Source organism: Ranitomeya imitator, chromosome 3 (assembly GCF_032444005.1).
Source record: "Ranitomeya imitator isolate aRanImi1 chromosome 3, aRanImi1.pri, whole genome shotgun sequence".
In the NCBI taxonomy this organism is placed as follows: domain Eukaryota; kingdom Metazoa; phylum Chordata; class Amphibia; order Anura; family Dendrobatidae; genus Ranitomeya; species Ranitomeya imitator.
The window spans coordinates 777,602,742-777,623,771 of record NC_091284.1 but is presented as its reverse complement, the minus strand read 5'-3'; the positions used below and the strand labels follow the sequence as shown (position 1 = coordinate 777,623,771).

General features: G+C 45.8%; 1 protein-coding gene across 2 annotated transcripts in view; it reads left to right on the top strand.

Annotated features, from left to right (window-relative positions):
- Positions 1-11,894, top strand: part of ZDHHC20 (zinc finger DHHC-type palmitoyltransferase 20) — a 72,853-nt gene extending 60,959 nt beyond the window's left edge. Inside the window, exons 11-13 of one of the 2 annotated variants that reach the window (XM_069759110.1) lie at positions 861-970; positions 5,742-5,814; positions 7,488-11,894. In XM_069759110.1, coding sequence (XP_069615211.1) covers positions 861-970; positions 5,742-5,779 — 148 coding nt within the window. In that variant the 3' untranslated portion in view covers positions 5,780-5,814; positions 7,488-11,894. The remainder of the gene's footprint in view (positions 1-860; positions 971-5,741; positions 5,815-7,487) is intronic. The other variant, XM_069759111.1, reaches the window with a different exon arrangement.
- Positions 11,895-21,030: the final 9,136 nt, after the last annotated feature.

Sequence of the window (21,030 nt, the reverse complement as noted above, 5' to 3'; positions counted from 1 at the left end):
TGAAAGCACAACCAACATTCAAAAGTGACGAAAACATCTGCCAGAAAGCATTGGTACTGAGATGTGGTCTGTGGTCCACACCTGCAGAACCACTCCTTTATTGAGTGTGTCTTGATAATTGCCAATAATTTCCATCTGTTGTCTATTCCATTTGCAGAACAGCATGTGAAATTGATTATCAATCAGTGTTGCTTCCTAAGTGGACAGTTTGATTTCACAGAAGTTTGATTTACTTGGAGTTATATTCTGTTGTTTAAGTGTTCCCTTTATTTTTTTGAGCAGTGTATATGTGCTGCTGGCGTTGCGTTCTCCCACCTCTAAATTCTGTGAGGTTAGTCTGTGTATGATGTGGTGACAGTGACCACCTTGTTATTGCCCCTTTCTAATTAAAGGGTAGTACCAAATTTAGACTTTACTTCCTGTCCGTAGGCTAGGTCAGTGTTTCCCCAACTCCGGCCCTCAAGAGCCACCAACAGGTGATAAGATTCTTGGTCGTCCAGCTGATGCAAGTATCACCTGTGTAATACTAAGGAAATCCTGAAAACATGACCTGTTGGTGGCTCTTGAGGACCGGAGTTGGGGAACACTGGGATAGATGATAACGTCCCAATCGCTTGGGGGTCTTACCACTGGAATTCGAAGAGCCCCTTCTAAATGGGGTGACCTCTTCATTCACTCGCCCCAGTGGTGATGTGATGGATACGGGTCTCACCTCTCGGATCAAAATCTATCAGATATTTGTCACTTCCTGTGAAAATGCCATTAATGGTCCAGTGTCAGACTACCCTGCAGCAATGTATTATCTACTTTCTGCCTGAAGCAAATAATGTTAATTATCAGATTAATTGTTTTTCTTTTAGTGCTGGACCAAGTCAACCATTTCCAGCCAGACCACTCAGCGAGTCCCAAAACCGATTACTTGGAAGTGACAGTCAGTGGACCGACAGTGGGGAGGATCACACACAAAAAGGTACACTATATTGGGGGTCTGCAGAGGAATAAAGGAGGACAGTGAACCTGTGTTCCTTTTCGTGTTCAAGGAATATAATTCTGACACAAATCCACAGCCCTCTAGTAATATTCTCCAACACTGTCCTGCCCTCCAGTATAATGCCCTAGTGCTACTCTGCCCTCTAGTGTTAGATCTCAGCACTACCTGGATTTTTTTTAATAAGATCCCACTGCTCTCCTTCCCTCCAGTGTTAGATCCCAGCTCTCTCCTTCCCTCCAGTGTTAGATCCCAGCGCTCTCCTGCCCTCCAGTGTTAGATCTGTGTTCTCCTGCCCTCCAGTTTTAGATCCCAGCGCTCTCCTGCCCTCCAGTGTTAGATCCCAGCGCTCTCCTGCCCTCCAGTGTTAGATCCCAGCGCTCTCCTGTCCTCCAGTGTTCGATCCCAGCTCTCTCCTGCCCTCCAGTGTTCGATCCCAGCGCTCTCCTGCCCTCCAGTGTTCGATCCCAGCCCTCTCCTGCCCTCAAGTGTTAGATCCAGCACTCTCCCGACCTCCAGTGTTAGATCCCAGTGCTCTCCTGCCCTCCAGTGTTAGATCTAGATCTCAGCTCTCTCCTGCCCTCCAGTGTTAGATCCCAGCTCTCTCCTTCCCTCCAGTGTTCGATCCCAACGCTCTCCTGCCCTCAAGTGTTCAATCCCAGCGCTCTCCTGCCCTCAAGTGTTCGATCCCAGCGCTCTCCTGCCCTCAAGTGTTCGATCCCAGTGCTCTCCTGCCCTCCAGTGTTAGATCTCAGCTCTCTCCTGCCTTCCAGTGTTAGATCTAGATCTCAGCTCTCTCCTGCCCTCCAGTGTTAGATCCCAGTGCTCTCCTGCCCTCCAGTGTTAGATCTCAGCTCTCTCCTGCCTTCCAGTTTTAGATCCCAGTGCTCTCCTGCCCTCCAGTGTTAGATCCCAGCTCTCATCTTCCCTGCAGTGTTAGATCCCAGTGCTCTCCTGCCCTCCAGTGTTCGATCCCAGCGCTCTCCTGCCCTCAAGTGTTCGATCCCAGTGCTCTCCTGCCCTCCAGTGTTAGATCTCAGCTCTCTCCTGCCTTCCAGTGTTAGATCTAGATCTCAGCTCTCTCCTGCCCTCCAGTGTTAGATCCCAGTGCTCTCCTGTCCTCCAGTGTTAGATCCCAGCTCTCTCCTGCCCTCCAGTGTTAGATCCCAGTGCTCTCCTGCCCTCCAGTGTTAGATCTAGATCTCAGCTCTCTCCTGCCCTCCAGTGTTAGATCCCAGCACTCTCCTGCCGTCCAGTGTTAGATCCCAGCTCTCTCCTTCCCTCCAGTGTTAGATCCCAGCGCTCTCCTGCCCTCCAGTGTTTCATCTCAGCTCTCTCCTGCCCTCCAGTGTTTGATCTCAGCTCTCTCCTGCCTTCCAGTGTTAGATCTCAGCTCTCTCCTGCCTTCCAGTTTTAGATCCCAGTGCTCTCCTGCCCTCCAGTGTTAGATCCCAGCTCTCATCTTCCCTGCAGTGTTAGATCCCAGTGCTCTCCTGCCCTCCAGTGTTCGATCCCAGCGCTCTCCTGCCCTCAAGTGTTCGATCCCAGTGCTCTCCTGCCCTCCAGTGTTAGATCTCAGCTCTCTCCTGCCTTCCAGTGTTAGATCTAGATCTCAGCTCTCTCCTGCCCTCCAGTGTTAGATCCCAGTGCTCTCCTGTCCTCCAGTGTTAGATCCCAGCTCTCTCCTGCCCTCCAGTGTTAGATCCAAGCTCTCTCCTTCCCACCAGTTTTCGATCCAAGCGCTCTCCTGCCCTCTAGTGTTAGATCCCAGCTCTCTCCTTCCCTCCAGTGTTAGATCCCAGTGCTCTCCTGCCCTCCAGTGTTAGATCCCAGCGCTCTCCTGCCCTCCAGTGTTAGATCCAAGCTCTCTCCTTCCCACCAGTTTTCGATCCAAGCGCTCTCCTGCCTTCTAGTGTTAGATCCCAGCTCTCTCCTTCCCTCCAGTGTTAGATCCCAGTGCTCTCCTGCCCTCCAGTGTTAGATCCCAGTTCTCTCCTTCCCTGCAGTGTTAGATCTAGATCTCAGCTCTCTCTTGCCCTCCAGTGTTAGATCCCAGTGCTCTCCTGCCCTCCAGTGTTAGATCCCAGCTCTCTCCTTCCCTCCAGTGTTAGATCCCAGTGCTCTCCTGCCCTCCAGTGTTAGATCCCAGTGCTCTCCTGCCCTCCAGTGTTAGATCTAGATCTCAGCTCTCTCCTGCCCTCCAGTGTTAGATCCCAGCACTCTCCTGCCGTCCAGTGTTAGATCTCAGCTCTCTCCTTCCCTCCAGTGTTAGATCCCAGCGCTCTCCTGCCCTCCAGTGTTCGATCCCAACGCTCTCCTGCCCTCAAGTGTTCAATCCCAGCGCTCTCCTGCCCTCAAGTGTTCGATCCCAGCGCTCTCCTGCCCTCAAGTGTTCGATCCCAGTGCTCTCCTGCCCTCCAGTGTTAGATCTCAGCTCTCTCCTGCCTTCCAGTGTTAGATCTAGATCTCAGCTCTCTCCTGCCCTCCAGTGTTAGATCCCAGTGCTCTCCTGCCCTCCAGTGTTAGATCCCAGCTCTCTCCTGCCCTCCAGTGTTAGATCCCAGTGCTCTCCTGCCCTCCAGTGTTAGATCTAGATCTCAGCTCTCTCCTGCCCTCCAGTGTTAGATCCCAGCACTCTCCTGCCGTCCAGTGTTAGATCCCAGCTCTCTCCTTCCCTCCAGTGTTAGATCCCAGCGCTCTCCTGCCCTCCAGTGTTTCATCTCAGCTCTCTCCTTCCCTCCAGTGTTAGATCCCAGCGCTCTCCTGCCCTCCAGTGTTTCATCTCAGCTCTCTCCTGCCTTCCAGTGTTAGATCTCAGCTCTCTCCTGCCTTCCAGTTTTAGATCCCAGTGCTCTCCTGCCCTCCAGTGTTAGATCCCAGCTCTCATCTTCCCTGCAGTGTTAGATCCCAGTGCTCTCCTGCCCTCCAGTGTTCGATCCCAGCGCTCTCCTGCCCTCAAGTGTTCGATCCCAGTGCTCTCCTGCCCTCCAGTGTTAGATCTCAGCTCTCTCCTGCCTTCCAGTGTTAGATCTAGATCTCAGCTCTCTCCTGCCCTCCAGTGTTAGATCCCAGTGCTCTCCTGTCCTCCAGTGTTAGATCCCAGCTCTCTCCTGCCCTCCAGTGTTAGATCCAAGCTCTCTCCTTCCCACCAGTTTTCGATCCAAGCGCTCTCCTGCCCTCTAGTGTTAGATCCCAGCTCTCTCCTTCCCTCCAGTGTTAGATCCCAGTGCTCTCCTGCCCTCCAGTGTTAGATCCCAGTTCTCTCCTGCCCTCCAGTGTTAGATCTAGATCTCAGCTCTCTCTTGCCCTCCAGTGTTAGATCCCAGTGCTCTCCTGCCCTCCAGTGTTAGATCCCAGCTCTCTCCTGCCCTCCAGTGTTAGATCCCAGCTCTCTCCTGCCCTCCAGTGTTAGATCCCAGTGCTCTCCTGCCCTCCAGTGTTAGATCCCAGTGCTCTCCTGCCCTCCAGTGTTAGATCTAGATCTCAGCTCTCTCCTGCCCTCCAGTGTTAGATCCCAGCACTCTCCTGCCGTCCAGTGTTAGATCCCAGCTCTCTCCTTCCCTCCAGTGTTAGATCCCAGCGCTCTCCTGCCCTCCAGTGTTTGATCTCAGCTCTCTCCTGCCTTCCAGTGTTAGATCCCAGTGCTCTCCTGCCCTCCAGTGTTAGATCCCAGCTCTCATCTTCCCTGCAGTGTTAGATCCCAGTGCTCTCCTGCCCTCCAGTGTTAGATCCCAGTGCTCTCCTTCCCTCCAGTGTTAGATCCCAGTGCTCTTCTGCCCTCCAGTGTTAGGTCCCAGTGCTCTCCTGCCCTCCAGTGTTAGATCCCAGCTCTCACCTTCCCTCTAGTGTTAGATCCCAGCTCTCACCTTCCCTCTAGTGTTAGATCCCAGCTCTCATCTTCCCTGCAGTGTTAGATCCCAGCTCTCTCCTTCCCTCCAGTGTTAGATCCCAGTGCTCTCCTTCCCTCCAGTGTTAGATCCCAGCTCTCTCCTTCCCTCCAGTGTTAGATCCCAGTGCTCTTCTGCCCTCCAGTGTTAGGTCCCAGTGCTCTCCTGCCCTCCAGTGTTAGATCCCAGCTCTCACCTTCCCTCTAGTGTTAGATCCCAGCTCTCATCTTCCCTGCAGTGTTAGATCCCAGTGCTCTCCTGCCCTCCAGTGTTAGATCCCAGTGCTCTCCTGCCCTCCAGTGTTAGATCCCAGTGCTCTCCTGCCCTCCAGTGTTAGATCTAGATCTCAGCTCTCTCCTGCCTTCCAGTGTTTGATCCCAGTGCACTCCTGCCCTCCAGTGTTAGATCCCAGCTCTCATCTTCCCTCCAGTGTTAGATCCCAGTGCTCTCCTTCCCTGCAGTGTTAGATCCCAGCTCTCTCCTTCCCTCCAGTGTTAGATCCCAGTGCTCTCCTTCCCTCCAGTGTTAGATCCCAGCTCTCTCCTTCCCTCCAGTGTTAGATCTCAGTGCTCTCCTGCCCTCCAGTGTGAATGGAGATACTGGATCCTTCTGGGAGGTGTGATGGGAGATACTGGATCCTGCTGGAGGTGTGGTGGGAGATACTGGATCCTGCTGGCAGGTGTGGTGGGAGATACTGGATCCTGCTGGCAGGTATGGTGGGAGATACTGGATTCTGCTGGCAGTTGTGGTGGGAGATGCTGGATCCTGCTGGAGGTGTGATGGGAGATACTGGATCCTGCTGGGAGGTGTGATGGGAGATACTGGATTGTGTTTTCGCTTATGTCCTGGTATTTCTTGTATTTCAGTAGAGAAGAACCATGTCACCATCCTAATGGAGAGCTGATTACAGTAGCGGGGCTGATCTGAGCGAGCAGTGAGGTGAGGTCTAACCCTTTTATTGCAGGACCAGAGCTTACATTCATAGTTCCGTATCGGAGCCAAGGCGCGAGAGATCTGATCCGCTGCACGTCTGATCCTTCCCTGTCTGATCCGACCATTGGCGGATTCAGATGTTTCTCGGCATCTAGGTCTAAGCTCTGCATATCCAAAACTATTATTTGTCTTGGGTTTTTTTTCACAAAACATTAGGCCTTGATTCTAAATTACCTGACAATTCATAATGATTTTATAGATTTCTTCAGCCTTTATTTGAGAAAAGTGTGAAAATTGTCCTGGAAGAGATTATTTTATGTACTGCTCAAAATTGTAAGAAACTTACTTTCATTATTTTGGGGGAATGGCCATTTACAATTTTCCGATAATGAGATTTATTTTTATTTTATTTTTTCTCATTCCAAGAAAAACATTTTTGTTTTCTTTTGTGTTTTTTTTATATAAACACCAGGTGATGATGAAATGTGAAGTCATTCTGATGAAGGAAATAAAAATTCCAGCATGTGACTGCAGCTAACACAAAGATGACACTAATATATTTTCTGTTCCAACTCTCCACCGTTACAACCACTCCTTTTTATTTTAATAATGGGCCCATGGTTGCATAAAAACAAACAAAAAAAGCACCTTCTCGCCTTCCTCTTCCAGCTCAGTTGTCATGTGACCTCTGCAGACAATCAGTGACTCATCATTGGCTGCAGCGGTCTCATGATGTTCACCGCCGGAAAAGGAATCAAGGGGCACACATGTGACAGTACTGAAGAACGGTGGTAGGTGAGATATCATTAAGGATAGCTAGGACTCTTTCCCAAAGTCTGCAGTAGGTGGGTAATACCACATCAGGGTATTAAATCGGCCACCTCTTCCCCGCACCTATGGCCACCTGCAGTGGTGGATCTACCGGTGGTATATTACTTGCTAGCAGTCAGGTAGCATTGACGGACTATATACATGTGGACTAGCTTGTTATTTATTACCATACCATATTGTGGGGAGGTGAAGGCCTCGCTTCAATCCTTCTTTGATAAGGAGGGTATTGGTGTCTTCCATTTGGTTTCAACCAACAATGGTGATGAGGATCTTCTCTGGCTTAGTAACTGGGTGTATAAAAAGGAGATCAACCCTCTTGTCCCTGGCTCCTTAGAATCCCAATCACGGGGTATGAGGATAGGAGAGAGTTTCCAATGTCTTGGAATTTAGGGCAGATACCTAAAGAAAGTGTGTCTGGGGAAGTGGTGGAGCTGTTGACTTTGCAGGAAACCAGACCACCCTGGAGATGTACCTGTGCCAGTGTCTTGACCCTTAAGATTGACCCACACTGAGCATCTTGGGAATGTAGCAATTCGGGAAGAGCAGTGTTATGCCATAGGGAGGACTCTTTGAATTGAATATTTTTGGTGGTTCTCCACATTTGATCCTCAAGTTTGTGAATTGGCAAGAAGGGAGCGTGAGTATTGCTCTGGTGCCTCCAAGACGCCCCATAGACTCTGAAGACTCAATCAGTACGCAAGGAGGTGTTCAGAACTAGGCAAACGACTATCTGCTCTCCAGTGTTGTAGGAAGCGAAGTTGGCCAACTAAGTGGTATAAGAAGTAGTCCGGGGAGTGGTCGCTTTGAAGATTTGTCTATTTGTTTCCTTACTTTCCTTTTTCCCTTAGGTCATGTGCAGGACAGAATGTGCGGCGATACCAATCGAACGAGGAAGAATCATTGATCATCGTCGATATTCTCCAGCCGGCAAAGTTACCCTGCACAACCGCCAGCGTCTCCGAAGAAAGGACGACCATTGCCTTAATATCCTCCTAGTGCATTAACAGAAGTTTTACTCATTGACTTTTATTACCTAGCAACTTCTTACTCCTACATTTTAACCTTTAGTCTGCATCCGACTGCAATAATTTCCTTAAACGTTTGCAACTTTCAAGAGTATTGCCAAGATTTTCCTACAGGTGCTTGAGATAAAATCACCAGACTTGCGGTATCACGTGCTAAAAATTAATGTGCAAGTAAAACTACAACCCCTATCCTCTTGGAACGTGCTGGGAGTAGTAGCTTCCTTTTTAGAGGATCTCCTCTGCGGTTCAGACATCTAGTATTGAACGGACATGTACGATGGGAGCAGGATGAAGACGCCAACTTCCTCTATCGGCCCCTTGTGAGCTGACCTCACTTTTTAATTTTTTTTCTTATTATTTTCACCTTGAGGTATGGCAATTTTTTTAATGCAATTTTTATCCTACGCAAATAATTTTTCTAGCATACTTTATATGGTGAGAGACGTATATGATCTACCAGAACCAGAGGAATTCCCTCCTGCAATCCCCTACAGCAACTACACAAGGGGGAGAAGCACAGGCCACAAATATCCCAAATAAAGACTTTGTGTTTTTCAGCCAATTGCACCTACTTCGGTACCATGGAAATATTTTATACTGGCAGCATTTATTTATACTGCTTTTTATACACCTTTTTTATGAAAATGGCGGCGATCCCACCAGGTTGTTAGGTAAATAGAGAGAAGCACGTTGCTCTTTTTTTCATCGTTGCTGGATTTTAGCTTGTTATTAATTTTTTTTGTTCAAGTGTTAAGTCACCTATATAATTGCATTTCTTATTTTTGAGGAATGACAGCGGCTTGGTAAACGTTATGCCAAGATTACGCAGCCATATCGTAGGACATCATGACCAAGCTATGCGCATTTTGCCACGTTCTTCATGATCACTGCACGTGTCTATATGTGTTGTGGATTTATTGCATGTCCACCAGCAAAGTATCATTAGTCAGTAATGAGAGACCCAGTATTATTAGGTATGTATGTCAGGTATGTAGCCAATTGCTGGAAGTGGAAGGGTCATTAGCAAGGTTGTACCTTGGCCGATTTTCACCATCAGTCACCGATTTTCACCATCAGTCACCGATTTTCACCATCAGTCACCGATTTTCACCATCAGTCACCGATTTTCACCATCAGTCACCGATTTTCACCATCAGTCACCGATTTTCACCATCAGTCCATTGTTCATTAACCTCACTGTAATGGGGTCTACCAAGCTGGGGTACCTCTTTCAGTACCACCCCGTGTTTCAGGAGGTCCACTCTTCTTTGGCTGGAGTCTGAATGAAGGACGCTGGCTGGAATTGCTTGGTTACATGGGCGCATATAAAATCTCACTGCTTCTCCACGTATTTCCAGTCTGACAACACTTTATTCACAGGACACAGAATATATCACACAGTTACAGAGGGTGGGCCAATTGAAAAGCGGCAGGCCAGACATACATTACAATAGCCGCAGGGGGCCGGAGCCTGCCGATATTTACTGTGGGAATTACAAAGGTGGGGGAGGACAGAAGGGGAATATCGTGTCCCCTCTGCCCAGGGGCGCAGCCTGTGGGCTGATGCACCTCACATGGAACCTATTATACATACATATAACAGCACAACATATTCTGGGTGCTGAGTGGTTCCGTAACACATAACACTCACAATTTCAGTTTTTTCTTCTTTTTTTTTCCTTCGTATTGTTACTTTTCTGAGCCATAGGCTTGAGATAACTGCAACCAACCCTTAGCCAGGCTTCACACATTCAACATTCACAGTCCGAGTACAGACTACTATGTGCCGACTGGCCATGGGTCTCTTGGCCCGAAACGTGACAACATCATATAGCCCTATAAGGCTGTTAAGTTCAGATCAAGAGATTAGAGGAAAGGTGAAGTCAGCCAAGGGAGATAGTTCATAGGAAAGTTAATAAATGCTGTTAGGGGGGGGGATGGGATTCCCTCCATTCTTGGGATTGCTGGGTGTCCCAACATCTGGACCACCACCATCTAGCATTTATCACTTATTCAATGGCTGGAGGAACAATTATTCAGGCTGGAATTCCTCATATAAAGTGGCCACATAGCTGACAGAAGAGCACTTACTTGTCCGGCCTCTATTCCTTGCCTTCTAAATACATGCTTGACAGAGCCTGTATGCGTTCTCATTGGGGTGATGGGTGCAAGTCTCTGGCCATCAGACCAAAACATCATGCCGAACCCCCACCTACACCTTCTATTGCCAGCCGGTCTCACCGAAATCTGTGCGGTGCCGAAAGCCGGTCCTAATGACCTTATCTGCACTGCTGGTTGGTGATACTTACAGGTATTGTAGTAGACCCAAGGTTTTATTTTGCCACATTCCTCTTTTCTTTTTTTTTTGCAAAATGTTACTGGACTGATGCTCTGATCATGAATAATCTTACCAGGACCACAGGTATTAAGATGCCATACAGTTATGGTTGAACGTGTTTGCACCATTGAAATTGTTCCTGAAAATGAAGTATTTCTCCCAGAAAATGTATTTCAATTACACACATTTTTGTTATACACATGTTTGTTCCCTTTGTGTGTATTGGAACAACACACAAAAAAAAGAGGAAAAAAAAGGCAAATCGGACATACCGCACAAAACCACAAGAATGGGAAGGACAAAATTTTTGGTACTTTTCCAAAATTGTGGGCAATTACTTTGTTTCAGGCATGTGATGCTCGCTCAAAGTCCTCTGTGGCAAGTAAGAGGTGTGGGCAACAAGAAAATCACACCTGAAACTAGATAAAAAGGTGAGAAGTTGGCTCAGTGTTTGCATTGTGTGTCTGTGTGCCACGCTAAGCATGGAGAACAGACAGAGGAGAAGAAAACTGAGGACTTAAGAACCAAAATTGTTGAACAATATTCGTCATCGCAATCTCCAGAGATCTTGATGTTCTTTGTCCACGGTGGGCAACATAATAAGTTTACAACCCATGGCACTGTAGCTAATCTCCCTGGACTGGGACGGCAGAGAAAAATTGAGTGAGGATTGCAACGCGGTATAGTCAGTCCAGATGATGGATAAGCAGCCCCAATCAAGTTTCAAATAAATTCAAGCTGTCCTGCAGTCTCAGGGTGCATCAGTGTCAGCGCAATCTGTCGACATTTGAATGAAATGAAACGCTATGACAGGAGACCCAGGAGGACCGCACTGCTGACACAGACATAAAAAAAGCTAGACTGCAGTTTGCCAAAATGTACATGAGTAAGCCAAAATCCTTCTGGGAAAGAATCTTGTGGACAGATGAGACCGAGAGAAAGCTTTTTGATAAAGCACATCATTCAACGATTTACTGAAAATGTAATGAGGACTACAAAGAAAAGAACACCGTACCTACAGTCAAATATGGTGGAGGTTCAAAGATGTTTTGGGGTTGTTTTGCTGCCTCTGGCACCAAGTGCCTTAACTGTGTGCAAGGCATCATGAAATCTGAAGATTAGCAAAGGATTTTGGATTGCAATGTAGTGCCCAGTGTCAAAGTTGGGTTTGCGACCTAGATCATGGGTCTTCCAGCAGGACAATGACCCCAAACATATTTCAAAAAGCGCCCAGAATTGGATGGAAACAAAGTGCTGGAGAGTTCATAATTTGCCAGCAATGAGTCTGGACCTAAATCCTATTGAACATCTGTGGAGAGATCTTAAAATTGCTGTTGGGGGAAGGCGCCTTCCTATATGAGAGAACTGGAGCAGATTGCAAAAGATAAATGGTCCAAAATTCTAGATGAGACGTGTAAGACACTTGTTGATGGTTATAGGAAACAATTTGATTGTAGTTATTTATTCCAAAGGGTGTGAAACCAAATATTAAGTTGAGCCAACAATTTTGTCCTGCCCATTTTGGGGGTTTAGTGTGATTTTTTTTTTTTCCTTTTTGTCTTTTTTTTGTGTTTTTCTGTTCCAATGCAATGAAAGGAAATAAACGTGTAATTGCATTATTTTTCTGGAACAATTTGGGTGCCAACACTTTCGGCCATGACTGTATGTACAGATCCACCGTCTATCTCACCAGAGTCCGATATCATCTCATGGAGTGAGCAGTATTACAAGGTGAATGTGCATTTTTGGGGATCCACAATGACACTTTTCTATTACCAGATGCAATGTTCTGAAATTCCTCCTACATTGCTGTATGTTGTCGTCCTACGTCTCGGCTATGTTAAATGTATCCTATTCATACTGTATTTTTATGTATAAATTGCTTTTACTTATCTGTTGTCATGAATTTCTTATTTTCCAATAATAGAGGCTAAGAAATCTACTGTGTAAACCATTTAAAGTCAGTTTGTTTTTATGGAATTTTTGATGACGGAAGTTTTGGGTTATGTTTCCATGATGAGCTTTTGGTTCCTTTTTTTACTCTGCATATTTTCATTGTTTCAAAGCCACAACTTGTCAATTTCTCTTGCGGGTATACAGAGTTTTTCTGTGCACACTTTCCCCGTAGATGTGCATTAGGTGCAGAAAAATCCACAGGTAAAAAACACTTACGTTTTAGTGCATTTCTGCTGCTGAAACACATTTAATCCACACATGAATGAACAAAAAAAACCGCAAGTAACATAATTTACATAATAGGTGCAGAAATTCTACAACATTAAAAACTGATGACATATCCTAAAACCAGGTTTACTGTGTCGCTTGTAGGCCATGAGATGACCATCAATCGGCAAAATACGAGCTAATCAGAGGCACTTAATACGCACAGAACGGTCACCAATATGATCTTTCTTTACGCCTAGACTTTCATTATTCTCGGCAGCACATGTCCTGTGTACATAGGATGATGTGCTGGTGAGTATGATGATTTTTAAGCTGGGTAAAATCCTCACCCGACAAACCAGTGTTCTGCTTGTGTGGTGATTGTCAACCTGTTTAGATGGTCTGATAGTTGGGAACCAGCATTCTGATGAACACTCCCCATTTATTGGCCCATCTAAAAGCCGCATTAGGACAGTTGATCTGTAGCCTGTTGGTGGCTATGCCCGATGTCCAATAATCACCAGTCTGCAGTTACCAGCCTGTGCGATGGCCAGATGTACAATACTGGTGTAGAAAAGTAAGAGTGCTTTCAGATAAAATGTTGTTAGTCCCCTCTTTTACATTTTGTTAAATTTATAAAATCTATATGAAATCAATATTTGATGTGACTGTTCTTTGCCTTCAAAACAGCATAAATCCTTCTAGGTACACATGCATAAAGTCAGGGATTTTGTAGGATTAGTTCGGTATATGAGTAATTATACCAGAGAGATGATAATGAGGAACAGCCAAATTCTCTTACAAAGGTGAGGTTATCGAAGAGCGGTTCATGTCCGTACGTCGTGGCAAGGCTGAAGACGGTGACAAGACACAAGGTAGTTATACTGCATCAGCAAGGTCTCTCCCAAGCTAAGCAGACTGGGTGTCCAGATGGCTTTTCTTCTGAAGTCAATAGTCACACAGTGGGACTATAGACTTCTGAATCCTGACAGTGTGCCCATTGCATGCTGTCTAGATTCACGGGTATTGCCAGTGAGAGCGGGTAGTCCAGGAACCACACATGTGATTTGTATACTGGCCATATTCCAACATACACGCGGTCTCGGCCATACCGGTGAATCCTGACCATTTGCGACAGTAGACTTTTATCAGATGACTGGACAACCCCTTTATAGCTCTTTTGAATAAATATAAAGAAATAGGTAACGTAGTTGACCATGGATGCAGTGGTTGACCATGGACACTTCATGCACCAGATGAAGGACCCATGATGCTTACTTGCCTTCAAACTTGAGAGATGACCAGCAGTGTTATAGCTAACAGCAACCAGTGGGACCCAGCTACACCCATCTACTGTTCGGAGGAGTCTGGCCAGGGGTTATCTTCATGGACAAATTACATCCAAAATCCAGACCTTTGACATGGAATCAAGGCCAAGTGACTCAACTATTGCACAAAAACATAGGAACTGGGGTGTAGAAAAATGGCAGCAGAAGCTCTGGGTGGAGGAGTCAAAATGTGAAATATTTGGCTGTAACAGAAGGAAGTGTGTTCACAGGAAGGCTGGACATCAGTACAATCAGTGTCTACAGGAACAGCAAAGCACGGTTGGGGCTGCATTTCTGCAAACTGAATTGGTGATTTGATCAGGATTAATGGTGTCCTCAATCCTGAGAAAGCCAGACAGATGCTTCTCCATCACGAAATACCATCAGTGAGGAGTCTGGCTCCAAATTTATTCTGCACCAAGACAAAGACCCCAAACATTGTACCATAGTGCAGTCTGCTCACCTTTTTCCATACTCACAGCCACTTGTAGATGTTGCACAGATATTCCCATGAATGGACATATTTACAGGATAGTCTGATCATTGGTAGTACTGCATTAATTATGGGGCACTGGTATTTCTTCACGCACTAGGAAACGGTTTGCCTTGGTCATGATATTCACAACAACAGGTTGAATGGAGCAGAATGGCTTGTTGGTGCATTTCTGGTAGCCTTACATGTAACTGTGCATCGCTGATTATTCTACTGGTAATCCACACTTCAAAAAGTCTCCGTGTAACCCCAAAGATATTGTACAATCCGTGATGGACATAGAAATTCTAGGATCCCTAGCAAAAGTTCTAATTGTGCTCAGCACAACCTCAAAAAAAATTTGACTGGGTCATACCTCCCACAGGAACGAGACTCCTTGGGTTCTCCCAAGAGCTATTCCCATTTTATTAAACAACTTGCAATCAGATCCACGAAAAACCTGTACACCCTATTCCAACACAGATTTTGTCAAATCTAAACCCCTTATAAAATGAGTACGGGACTTAAACAAAACATTTTCCCCAACAAATTGGCAACTTGCTCTCAAACGGATGCATAAAAACAGCATGAACGCTAACATGAAAATCTCTAAAAAATAATTTCCCGTTTGCACCTGACCCCCGTAAGACTCAAACAAGGATTCCCTGCATGTTGGAGAGACTGCGGTGGTCTTGGTAACATTTGACACATTTTTTGGTCCTGTCCAAAACTAAAATCCTTCTGGATAGACGTTTATGACTTACTAGATGGTGGCCCGATTTTAATGCATCGGGTATTCTAGAATATGCATGTCCACGTAGTATATTGCCCAGCGACGTAGTATATTGCCCAGCCACGTAGTATATTGCCCAGAATATTGCACAGTCACGTAGTATATTGCCCAGCTACGTAGTATATTGCCCAGCCATGTAGTATATTGCCCAGTCACGTAGTATATTGCACAGCCCACGGAGTATATTGCGCAGTATATTGCACAGCCACGCAGTATATTGCCCAGCCACATAGTATATAGCAGAGCCACATAGTATATTGCCCAGTATACCCAGTATATTGCACAGTCACGTAGTATATTGCCCAGTATATTGCACAGCCACGCAGTATATTGCCCAGCCACATAGTATATAGCAGAGCCACGTAGTATATTGTCCAGTCACATAGTATATTGCCCAGCCACATAGTATATAGCAGAGCCACGTAGTATATAGCAGAGCCACGTAGTATATAGCAGAGCCACGTAGTATATAGCACAGCCCACGTAGTACGGTATATTGCCCAGTCACGTATATTGTCCAGCCACATAGTATATAGCACAGCCCACATAGTACGGTATATTGCCCAGCCACGTAGTGTATTTCCCAGTCACGTAGTATATTGCCCAGCCACGTTGTATATTGCCCAGCCACGTAGTATATTGCCCAGCAACATAGTATATAGCACAGCCCACGTAGTACGATATATTGCCCAGTCACGTAGTATATTGCCCAGCCACATAGTATATAGCACAGCCCACGTAGTACGGTATATTGCCCAGCCACGTAGTGTATTGCACAGCCACGTAGTATATTGTCCAGCCACGTAGTATATTGCCCAGCCACGTAGTATATTGCCCAGTCACGTAGTATATTGCCCAGCCACGTAGTATATTGCCCAGCAACATAGTATATAGCACAGCCCACGTAGTACGGTATATTGCCCAGCCACATAGTATATAGCACAGCCCACGTAGTACGGTATATTGCCCAGCCACGTAGTGTATTGCACAGCCACGTAGTATATTGTCCAGCCACGTAGTATATTGCCCAGCCACGTAGTATATTGCCCAGTCACGTAGTATATTGCCCAGCCACGTAGTATATTGCCCAGCAACATAGTATATAGCACAGCCCACGTAGTACGGTATATTGCCCGGTCACGTAGTATATTGCCCAGCCACATAGTATATAGCACAGCCCACGTAGTACGGTATATTGCCCAACCACGTAGTGTATTGCACAGCCACGTAGTATATTGTCCAGCCACGTAGTATATTGCCCAGCCACGTAGTATATTGCCCAGTCACGTAGTATATTGCCCAGCCACGTAGTATATTGCCCAGCCACGTAGTATATTGCCCAGCAACATAGTATATAGCACAGCCCACGTAGTACGGTATATTGCCCAGTCACGTAGTATATTGCCCAGCCACATAGTATATAGCAGAGCCACGTAGTATATTGCCCAGGCACGTAGTGTATAGCAGAGCCACGTAGTATATTGCCCAGCACAGAGCCACGTAGTATAGAGACTTAAAAAATAAATAAACATATACTCACCTATAGCCCGTTGAAGTCCTGCTATACTCACCCTCCGCCGCCTTTGCCTTTCGCCACGTTCCCGGGACCGCTCCATTACAAGCGGCAGCTTCCGGCGGTCTCAGGGCTGGTGTGAAATATAGATCTCAAGGCAGGGTATACATCACAAATAAATCAAAATAAATAAATAAAAATGTCAAACTATATGCGTTACCTACTAGTGCCTGATCTGTAACCCATATGGACACAAATTGTGGGACAATTCGGAGGTATATAAGCAAAAAGAAAAGAAGAAACAAACCGAACTCAAGCCCAAATCAAGTTAATAAATATTTATTGAAGGGTAGAGTACACCATGTGGTAGGGGGGGAAATTGAAACCAAAAGAAAGGCACAAGAGCCAGGAGACGAAACAAAATATTCAAATAGTCGCACAAAATGAGTGTGGCCCCAACAAAATAAAGAATCAAATAGTAGAATATTGCTATATATATATAAATAAATGAGTAAATTAATAAATAAATATACATACACACATGTACATACGCAGTAGAAAATAAGATAGATATACCGTATTGGGAAATATTATGAGACCAGTTTAAAAACTAAAGTGCGTATAGTGCATGCATATTTTAAACCCATGTACGTGTATGTTAAGTAGCAATATATAAAGGATAAGCAGCTGCTGTGACAAAAAAGAGGGTAACCGGATCTAGGTAAATGCGCTGAGATGTTGGTACAAATGAACTCCAATAATATAGATATAAGTACATAAACTCAAGCCGCAAATACCTGAACAGATCGTCTCCTGGATGTGCCAGTCCCCGACGCGCGTTTCGGCGTCAGCCTTCGTCAGGGGGGCCTTTGCCTTTCGCCACGTTCCCGGGACCGCTCCATTACAAGCGGCAGCTTCCGGCGGTCTCAGGGCTGGTGTGAGCAGGACCTATGATGACGTCGCGGTCACATGACCATGACGTCACGGCAGGTCCTTGTCGCACACCAGCCCTGGGACGGGACCGGAAGCTGCCACTTGCAATGGAGCGGTCCCGGGAACGTGGCGAGGAGCGAGAAAGGCGGCGGAGGGTGAGTATAGCAGGTTTTTTTTTATTATTTTTAGCATGACATATTTTTACTATTGATGCCGCATAGGTAGCATCAATAGTAAATAGTTGGGGACACACAGGGTTAATAGCAGTGGTAACGGAGTGCATTACACCGCGGGCCGTTACCGCTGCCATTAACCCTGTGTGACCGGTGAGTGGAGGGGATTACGGAGCGCCGGGCAGTGAGTGCAGAGGAGTAGGGGAGAGACTAATCGGACTGTGCCCGTCGGTGATTGGTCGCGGCAGCCATGACAGGCAGCTGCCGAGACCAATCAGCGAACGAATAACCGTGACAGAAGGACAGACAGACGGAAGTGACCCTTAGACAATTATGTATATAGATTATTTAATCTAGGGAAAGAAAGAGTATCCTTATCTCCACAACTTTCTCTCCTTTCCCAAGATACCGATCTCCTTCCTAGTAAACTCAAATTAATCTCTTTGCAGATCTTTTCATTTGCTAAATTTTTTATTAGTGCTAATTGGAAATCAGCAAATATCCCAAACATTAATAATCGAATAGACAGGATCATATCACACAATACTTTTGAACTTGCCATCGCTTCAAATAATAACTTCCCTCCAATGTAGTGTCCTATACTCACTAATGTTATTGATTTTTGCTATTCAAATTATTTTATTACTTTTTGTGCCAACCCATTCTCAGAGGACTATTGTTTGTCCCTTTCTTACTCCTTCCTTTTTTATTCCCTTCCTCCTCCCCTTTCCCTTCCCTCCCGTCCTCCTTCCCTCCTCCCCTCCTCCTTTCCTTCCCTCCTCCTTTCTTTTCCTTTCCTTCCCTTCCCCCCTCCCCTCCTCCTTTCTTTTCCTTTCCTTTCCTTCCCTCCCCTCCTTCCCCCCTCCTCCTTTCCTTCCCTCCCCTCCTTCCCCCCTCCTCCTTTCCTTCCCTCCCCTCCTTCCCCCCTCCTCCTTTCCTTCCCTCCTTCTCTTCCCTCCTCTCCTTCCCTCCTCCCCCACACAGGTTTATAATCAGTTGTTTTACTGTCAGTCAGTCTTTACAGTTTACCAGTTATTCTTATACCCTTTTATTTTACTTATCGCATTATCTCCTCTCTTCAAAGTTGTAAAAACTCCCTCAAATAAAAATTATTGGAAATAAAAACAGGAACAAGGGCATGTATTGTGGAATGTGCTGAGTAATTGTTCCCCTTGTTCCAGACACAATTTTACATCACATTCCCTTTTACACACAGTACAATGGGTCCACGGTGCCTCCAGAAAAGTATGATGCTGCCATATTGACCTCCAACCCTGTATAATAACTCCCACATACTGTATAGTGGTCTTCACAGTTCACCTACACACAGTATGATGCCCACCACACTCCCCATAGTGTACGATACTTCCTCAGCCCCCCACACACAGTATAATTCCCCCACAGCTCCCCTATACACACTATGATGACCCCACACTTTATCATGCCCTCCACTCCCATATTGTATGACTCCCCAGCCCCCACACTCACTGATGCCCCCACAGCTCCCCTATATACAGTGTGATGCCCCTCCACACTCCTCATATTGTATGATGCCTCCTCAGCCCCCACACACACTATGATGTCCCACATCTCCTCTATACACTGTATCATGCCCCCACAGCTCCCTTATATACAGTGTGATGCCCCTCCACACTCCCCATATTGTATGATGACTCCTCAGCCCCCACACACACTATGATGTCCCACATCTCCTCTATACACTGTATCATGCCCCCACAGCTCCCTTATATACAGTGTGATGCCCCTCCACACTCCCCATATTGTATGATGACTCCTCAGCCCCCACATACACTATGATGCCCCCACAGCTCCCCTATATACTGTATCATGCCCCCCACTCCCCATATTGTATGATGACTCCTCAGCCCCCACACACACTATGATGCCCCACATCTCCTCTATACACTGTATCATGCCCCCACAGCTCCCTTATATACAGTGTGATGCCCCTCCACACTCCCCATATTGTATGATGACTCCTCAGCCCCCACATACACTATGATGCCCCCACAGCTCCCCTATATACTGTATCATGCCCCCACTCCCCATATTGTATGATGGACTTAAGAAGAACATTATTGACAAACAATAGCTTCCCCCAGCAGACACAATCTAGTGACCTGCTGCTGCGCTGTGTTTCAGATGCACAGACTGAATGGTGGAGTAAGTACTGGCGGCTCTCTGTAGCACCATTATATCCTCCGGTGCCTACACCCTGAGGATTACATGGTATGGCTGCCTTCACACTTGCAGTATTTGGTCCATATTTTACCTCAGTATCCGTAGCCAAAACCAGGAGTGGAACAATCAGAGGAAAAGTATAATAGAGACATATGCACCACTTCTGTATTTATCACCCACTCCTGGTTTTGGCTGAGAAATACTGATGTAAAATACTGACCAAATACTGATAGTGTGATGGCAGCCTCACTCACACGAGCGCATAACACGGCCAAGCAATATCTGATGTTTTATAGGACAGCACTCACCCCAGTGTTATATTATGGGGCAGAGCAGAGCTGTCCCATAATAGCAGCATGATGTGAGACCATGCGCACTCATACAAATCTATGGGTGCGAAGAAAACATCGGACTGCACTCGGCTGTCATCTGACTGCAGTCTGATTACCGCGAATGGAAATAATAAGTTCTCTGTCTTCTTTAGGAAAAAAAAAAAAGGGTTGAGTTCCAGCTCCTTAAAATAATTCTTTTATTTGTACATGGTGTACATTCTCCCTCCAGTATGTGCCGATGGACAGCAGAGACACGGTGACGTGTTTCGATCAAACGATCTTTGTCAAAGCCATACTGTGATCTAACTGATCACCTTAGTTATAGGAAACATTATCCAATCAGATCCCATCTGCTAGTCACATGACCTTTAGACAGGTCCTTCAATAAAATCAATGCAAACATATAAACAGTGCATAAAAAATCATCTCATAATTAACAATAATGCAGCATTACTTCGTTGCGCTTATTTAATCCTGTGGGGAAACGTGTATTTAAATGAAAAATCCAAAATGCTTCTCTTGTTAGGAGACGCCGCCTGATGTCTCCACCCCGCGGTGATGCATTAACATGTTCAATCCCCTGGACCTGGAGGTACATAGTACTACGGGCATGATGCATAATAAAGTGCTTCGCTGCTGCTGATATATTTCTATTTGTATTTTGATTATTTTTTATATCATATAAGTGTTCTCTTATTTGTGTTTTTAGCTTTCTGGCCGTGCACCCACGTATGATAGATTACATTTTTTGCAGTCAATTTTGTATACAATGTTGGTGGAATTACAATTAATATATTGTTTTATTTCAAATTTTACTGTTCCATCCGCATTGTAAAAACTTTTTGAGACACCAGCATGTTGACAAGTCATACAATTATTTGTTCTACATCTAAAAAAACCCCAAATAATTTAACCAGGTTCTAGTACGTTTGTTCCCTTCAGTGGAAAACATGCCGGGGGCTATTTTGTTTCCAATTGTTGGTGCTCTTCTTGAGACTACGTTTATCCCTGTATCCAGTATGTCACAGAGTTGTTGGTCCTCATATAGAATGGGCAGGTATTTAAGTATAATATTTTTGATTTTGATAAATTGTGGACTATATTGAAAACATATATATG